This window comes from Gavialis gangeticus, unplaced genomic scaffold (genome assembly GCF_001723915.1).
Source record: "Gavialis gangeticus isolate Ggan-Ray unplaced genomic scaffold, GavGan_comp1, whole genome shotgun sequence".
Lineage (NCBI taxonomy): Eukaryota > Metazoa > Chordata > Crocodylia > Gavialidae > Gavialis > Gavialis gangeticus.
The window spans coordinates 38099645-38106940 of record NW_017729029.1 but is presented as its reverse complement, the minus strand read 5'-3'; the positions used below and the strand labels follow the sequence as shown (position 1 = coordinate 38106940).

Below are 7296 nucleotides of genomic sequence, written 5' to 3'. Positions count from 1 at the left end.
CCCCCTACTGGCCTGCCTCACGTGGTGGAAACAGCGGAGGGATACGAATACCCAGCTGTGTTCCTGAGGTGGGATCTCTGCACCCGCCACAGGGGAGGAAAAGAGCCCAGGCCCACTCCTCCCCCACCCCCCTCCTCTGCATCAGCCCTCAGCCCACTCCTCTTGTCCCTGAGTGGGTGTGATGCAGGGTTGCGGGGAGAGGAGCAGGTGTGCCTTGGTGTTAGCGGTGACGGTGGGGCCAGGAGTGGGCCTGGACTGTGGGGGGGGGAAGGGGGCTGGGCCTCTGTCACTGCCTGCTCCCCCACAACCCCTGGTCATTCTTGATGGGCAATTGGCTAGTAAAAATCATATTGGCTTTCATTAGTTCTGTTCAGCTCATTTAGGTGCTTTGGAAACTGTTGCTTGCCAGCTGGTTGCATGCACCCTAATGAGACAATAATCACCGGTGGTATAATATGCAACATCTGCCTTACCTAGAGAAGTCCTGGCCGGTGTAGAGTCTCTCTTGATCCAGAAGGAAACCCAGGACAAAACTACTGTCAGGATGCAGGGGATATAGGTCTGAATGGCAAAATAGCCCATCCGCCTACTCAGGTCAAAGGAAACAGTCATCACCATGTACTCACCTAGAAGAAGGCCATAAAAAGGCATACAAGTCAGAGTAATATGATTTTGTTTGGCCAAAGTCTCTTTACTCCTGTTGTTTATCATCCCCACAACACTGCATTGCAACAGCACCTCAGTGCCTCACCATTTGCAATATGTTTATTCTCATTCCAAAGCAAGATCAGACTAAGGGCAGCATCTTATTGGTGCATCTATTTAGACTTCAGCATATCCACAAAAAAGGTACTATGCCCCAGGGGGTCAACTCTGAATGATGAGGTTAGATGTCTAAGATTCCTACAGAGGCAATACAGGTTAGTACCTCATAAGGACAGCTCATCAGGGCCCAGGCCTTGACTGGAACTAGCCAGTCTGAATTTCCAGAGCTTAGGATTTCCCACCAATCATTCCTTATGTCCTCCTTTCCTAAACTTCAGCTCTGGATCTTCTCTTCTGCTTACTGGATAATTCTAGACAAGGTCCACATTTTATTTTATTTCTGAAGATTCATCCCAATGCTGTAGAGGCAACTTTAAGGGTAATGGGCCAGATCTTCTTTCCCTTTCACTTGCTCTTTAATTGGGGAAAGATTTATTTGATTTTAATGAATTATAATGGAGTAAAGCAGTAGGGATTTGAGCCATTAGTATTGTATTCCAGGTAGAAAAGCAGAGCCATTTGTGAAGTTACCCATAGGAATTTGGAACAAAAAATGTTAGTTTGACTTGATGGAGCACATCAGAGAAGTGAAGGCCATTGGACTAGCCTTTCCTTTGGAATAAGGAGATGGCCCAGAGCCTTGTTTCAGTGCTTACCTACACATGACAGACCTACAGAGCTAACCCTTCTCAGTATGGGCCAGAGGGAGGTGGTGTGAAGAACAGATTGTTGCTCCTGGCATGGGAAGGCATGTAATGAGAATGGGTAGGTAATAAAAGAATGAAATCCATGTAATTTAGTGCTCACTCTTGTCTGCCTGATATGATTTAACATCCCCCTCCTTGTTATTTCTGTAGCAAGGGACCTGTCCACTGGGATTCTCATATCCATTCTGCAGGTGCCTATCAGTGCCATTATTGGTCTGCAGGTGCCTATCATTGGTCCATTGCTGTCATCTTGAATGTAGCCATCAGACTGACCTTGTGCATCTGCCTGGGGGTCTGGTTCTTTTTTTATTTCATAGGCAGAAATGTCCTTTGTCTGTCAGTTCAGTTTGATTCTAAGCTGCTCAGCCCTTGCTTTACTCTCCATACACTCTCTGGTAAGCTGTTAACTTTGGCTTCTAATCTTTATTAACCATGAACTGTTGGCAAAGGGCAGTTCTTTTTGATGTTCTAACACATGTTCATAGCTCCTTAGCCAGCTGATTTTACAGGGAAAATAGATGGCAAAAGAGGTTTGTTTCAGTGGTTCTGTTTCTATCACCTCTTGACTTGTAACAGTATATAAGAAATATTTTAAAGGTTTACCTTGTTTGTTTGGTGGGGGAGAGGAAGGTTTACCGGCTGTAGAGATAAGATAAGCAGTATTGACAGTGTCTTGCCTGCATATATCTGCAACTGATTTTTCAACCAACATGGGTTCATTAGGGGCAGGTCCTGTCAGACCAACCTGGTTGCTTTTTACGACCAGGTCACAGAAACCTTGTCGTGCATCTACAGATGCATCACAAGCAGGTCCAGGGAGGTGATCCTTCCCCTCTATGCTGCATTGGTCAGGCCACAGTTGGAGTACTGCATCCAGTTCTGGGCGCCGCACTTCAGGGGGGATGTGGGCAGCATGGAGAGGGTCCAGAGGAGGGCCACTCGCATGGTCAGGGGGAAGCAGGGCAGGCCCTACAAAGAGAGGCTACAGGACCTGAACTTGTTCAGCTTCCACAAGAGAAGGCTGAGAGGGGATCTGGTGGCTGTCTATAAGCTTACCGGGGGGACCTGCGGGGAACGGGAGAGTCCCTGTTTCCCTGAGCACTACCAGGAGTAACTAGGAATAATGCCCACAAGCTGATAGAAAGTAGGTTCAGACTAGACATCAAGAAGCACTACTTCACAGTCAGGATGGCTAGGAACTGGAACCAACTTCCAAGTGAAGTGGTGCTCACTCCTACTCTGGGGGTCTTCAAAAGGAGGCTAGATAATCACCTAGGCAGGGTCATTTGACCACAGTACTCTTTCCTGCCCATGGCAGGTGGTCGGACTTGATGATCTGCTCAGGTCCCTTCTGGCCCTACCAACTATGAAACTGTGACCCCAGATTGTACAGCAACCTCCCTCATAAACATAACTGGTTCCCTCTTTTCCAATGAGGTGAATGCTCTCTGATGGCTGGTATGCTGGGATCTCCTAAGTGAAAAGACCTCTGACATTAATGTATAATGGATAACAGTAGAATTCACTTCTCCTTCATGGCAAGATTAATGTGGCTCCCCAATATACCAAATGATACCTTGAGACTGCCTCTTTCATGATTTAATACATCCCAGTATGGCAGCAGCCCTCTTGCAGATAGTAATTAACCTATTTGGGACAATGTCTTCACATGGGTAATATTTCAATGTAATGGACAGGGTCAGGTTTTCCCCCCACCAGTTGACTTTTTCCATTTATAGTTGTTTTCTCCAGTCAGACAGGAGTCTCATGTCATTTGCTCAGAGAGTAAAAGCTTGCCCCAGAAAGGGAGGAAAGCCAAAGCAGTGCTAAAATCTGCTGCTCTAAATATAATGGATGCAAATACTGAAAACAAAATAGATCTGTGAATCTAACTAGGGGCAGCCAAGTTTACAGAGTTAGTTTGTGGATGATGGAAAGTTCCTACTACCCTGGTGATGTCATCAAAAGTAGTGATTGGAGAAGGCGAGTTCAGATATTCTCAATCTACCAATGGTATCAGTAAAACTACTGCAGGGGTACAGGGGCTGAATAATCTGTCTTTTCCAGTGTTATTATCACTGAAAATCTAGCAACCATATATGTGGCTGCAGGTTTTTGAGGTATGGTGTTCCAGTACAGTGGAACATGGGCATTTCTATATCACATCCAACTCTGGCTTTATCTGCCCATATTTGACAGCATGCCACTAAAAGGGTTGTGTCAATACCAGGCCACCAACATGGCTGGAAAAGGCTACTGGACAGATCCTGAGTGCAGCCTCAGGATGTTCTGCCAGCTGCACCATGACTGCAAGCAGCTTCTGCATAATGTTGCACCTGTTAAACTGCCATGTAGACTCCTGGAAATGGGCTGACATCATGACACATGATCAGCTATGGGCACAAACAGGACATTTCTATCCCATGAGGCTGAGAAATAGAGGCTCTTCTGGGACAAACCTCTACTTGTCATCCACTAATCCACTTCTCAGTGTCACCTTTGCTGCCTTCCCTGCTGACCCCTGCCACTGCTTTCATCCAATTTCCCTCCTGCCTTACTGCTTCTAGATAGGCATTTATTTTCTATGTTTTCTCATTTTTAGGCTCCCTGTGGGAAGCCCATGTTTCCATTCTTACCTCCTGCTATTAAGGTTGAAGGACATCCTGTATCTGTGCTGCCCTTCCCTGGGTGCTCTCGTGCTCGCTTTCTCACTCCCTGAAGAATCTCACTTCAAGTTGTACCTACCTGCACCTTCTCCACTTTCTGTTTCCTACTGTACCCCTTCCCCTGTAGACCTCCTACATGCACGTGGCCTCCCAAGATGTGCAGAGGACCCTCTACCCCTCTCCATAGCATGGTGGTGATTCTGTCAGATGAGTGTGCCTTACCAGCTCCAGTTCTGAGAACTTCTGATGTGTTCCTCAGGCCTGTGAAGTCAAACTGGTAAAGCCTCCAAGTGCGTTGATCAGAGACCTCAATAGAGTAACGTCTCCAGCGGTAGATGATCTCTTCTCTTGGATAACCATCTGAAAAATGGGCAAGGGATACCAGAGAGCAAGTGATATGCAACATCTTCCATAGAATACTTTTCATGCCTCTCCAATGCCATGTGCTCTAGGTACAATAGTAATAGATCATCCATTTCTATGATTATTGCCGTTCAGTATTTTTATTGTGGTAATGCTCAGACTGTGATCATGAGTGGGATCCTATTGTTCTTGGAGAATTACAAACACAGGTCAGCACTGAGGTGCATTAGAATGATTGTAAGTAGGGCTGTGCAAAATGGCATTGTTCCATTTCGACTTGCATTTCAACATTTTGATGGAACAGTGTTTTGTTTTGTTTTGAACTTAATTTCAATTCAAAACTGCTGTTCCATTTTGTTTCATTGAAAGAGTTTCGCTGTTTTGATGTTGTTTCAATGTTTTGCCCAAAGGCTATAATGGGGAAACACAAAATAGCCTATAACTTTGTCATTTCTTGTCTGATTTGGATGAAACTTGTAGGGATGGTGGTGCTGGTGCCATTACCGGCAGCCCTGTCCACAGCCAAGGTGTCCCTGAGAAAAAGGTGCAACTTGTGTGCCACATAGTGGATGCCAACAAACTTGGCATCACAGACCGGCTTGACCATATTGGCCCCATTGTTGGTTACCATGAACCCGCAAGTGAGCTTGCCGTGCCCAGTGAGCCACCCCTGCACCAAGAGGTTCATGGCCCCCATGATCTCAGTTGCTGTGTGGGACTCATCCATCACCTCAGCTTGAAGAAGAGCCCACTGATGGCCTGACAGGTCACTCCAGTGCCCTGTGAGGGAGAGGCAGGCATGACCACCCCAGCTGCTCCAGATGTCCAAGGTGAAGTGTAAGGCTACCTGCAGGTGTGCCTTGCATAGCTCCTCCCTCAAGTACTCCCTGAATGCCTCATACAGGGAGGGCACCACCAGCCTACTGAAGGTGGTGCACGTGGGCACTTGGTATGATTGGGCCACGAGCTCCATGAGTCGCCTGAACCTGGTTGCTCAACTAATGAGAAGTGCTGGTCATTGACAGCAAGCATCTCCCCAATGCTCTGGGTGATCTCATTGGCCCTTGCAATGCACCCCCTTTCTAAAGTCTGCCTTTCCCCCACTGTTCCAGGGTGGCCTGCCTCTGCTTCAGGGGGTTTTGGAGTGAGAGGGGGACTTACCTTTGGGCACACTCCCACTGGTGCCAGGCTGAAAAGGAGCAAGGGGAAGGGGGTGGTGCCTGCAAAGATGCATCAGCAATCCCCCATGGTGCTCATATGTTTTGTTCCCTTCCCCTGGCTGGTTTTTGATCGGTAGTCCAGGCAGATAGTGTATGTGGGATCATCTGCCAGATAAAAATGATCCCAGACCACACTACCCACTCACTTCTGGGGTGTGGGTTCATGTGTGGATGCTGCTGCATTTTTCTCCTCATCAGAAGGCAGAGGCACAGCAAGAGGAGGAGCAGACTCAGTTGAGACACTTGCCTCCACCTGTACATCAACCTCCTTTGAAGTACCTTTTGGGGAAGGAGACCTGGCTCTAGGGGAAACTTGAGGGGTGTTGAGCACAAACTAAAATGATTCCCCTTCCTTCCCTAGAATTTCCCTTGCTGGGGAACTGAGATCCAGATCCAGTGCCAGCTCTTCCTCTGGCACTGGAAGGCTCAGCATGGGAAGTGAAATAGGGGTGGAGTAGGCTGCCGTGCTGGTGCTGGTGCTGCTGCTTGTTGTTGTCGTCATGGTGGTGGTGGTGGATTATGGCTGGTGCTCGTGGAGGGGATGCAGTCTTGGGCACAGGCAGTGGCACTGGCACTGTTCTCCTCTCTTTGCTGTTTGTAGGAGCCTCATCCCTTCCAGCTGGAGGAAAGAGGCTGAGTCTCAGTTTGGTGTGTGTGTCAGGGGGACTTACAGCTCTCCTTCTACCCCCTCCTCTGTCCCTCCATGAAGGATAGCCACCTGCCTTTCCACCACGCTTTATGGTGTGTTTCATGTCTTCCTTTTCTACAAATATATAAATGTTTTTGCAGTCCTATATACATTTAAAAATGAAGGTATGGTGCATTAAAGAAATGTATGAAACCAATAGAAATAGTACTTTCTCTCTATATAAATTCAAAACTAAAGGTGTGGTGCAGTGAAGAAATGTATGAAACGAATAAAAATAGGACTTTCTCCCTATATAAATTCAATAACATAGGTGTGGTGCAGTAAAAAACAATATAAATATATCTTTTTCCTTATATAAATAAAAAATGTAGGTTTGGTGCAAAAAAATTATGTATAAAAACAAATATAAATATATTTTTCTTCCTATATAAGTTCTATAATATAGGATGTATGCTGCAAAGCTTCAAATGTATAGAAATAAAATTTAAATGCATTTCCCTTCCTATATACATTAAATTCTATAGTAACCCTATCCAATATAAGTATAAAATTCAAAATAATACATCAGTGAATATAAGAATAAAATAAAAGTGCCTAGAAGAAAAAGGTATTCTGAAATCCCTCTTGCTAGGCTAGCAAGTAGGGAATCCTTTACAAGATAAGTGCTGTTAGTCGTAGTTGTCTGATGCTGAGCTGCTGGAACACACAGCTCAGTAAGTGATACTGTGGTGGCGAGAAGCCCCTGCAGGCACTGGGAATGCCAGGGACAACCCCCAGAGTTTCCAAAGGGGAAAAGAGATCCTTCCACACCCTGGGAAACCAACTGTACAGAAGGTGGGGACAGAGCAGGAACCGCACAAGCCGGCGTTCCACTGGCTCTTCAAGTGGCTGCTTCCCAGGAGGGGTGGCAGCCAGCTGATTCCAGC

At 46.5% G+C, this 7296-nt stretch overlaps 1 protein-coding gene across 2 annotated transcripts in view; it reads right to left on the bottom strand.

The window, feature by feature from the left end:
• Nucleotides 1–7296, bottom strand: part of GABRE (gamma-aminobutyric acid type A receptor epsilon subunit) — a 191042-nt gene that overhangs the window by 43755 nt on the left and 139991 nt on the right. For both annotated transcript variants that reach the window (XM_019521415.1, XM_019521416.1), the window contains 2 exons: nt 4361–4498; nt 474–626 (listed from right to left, as the gene is read on the bottom strand). In XM_019521415.1, the coding sequence (XP_019376960.1) occupies nt 474–626; nt 4361–4498 (291 nt within the window). The remainder of the gene's footprint in view (nt 1–473; nt 627–4360; nt 4499–7296) is intronic.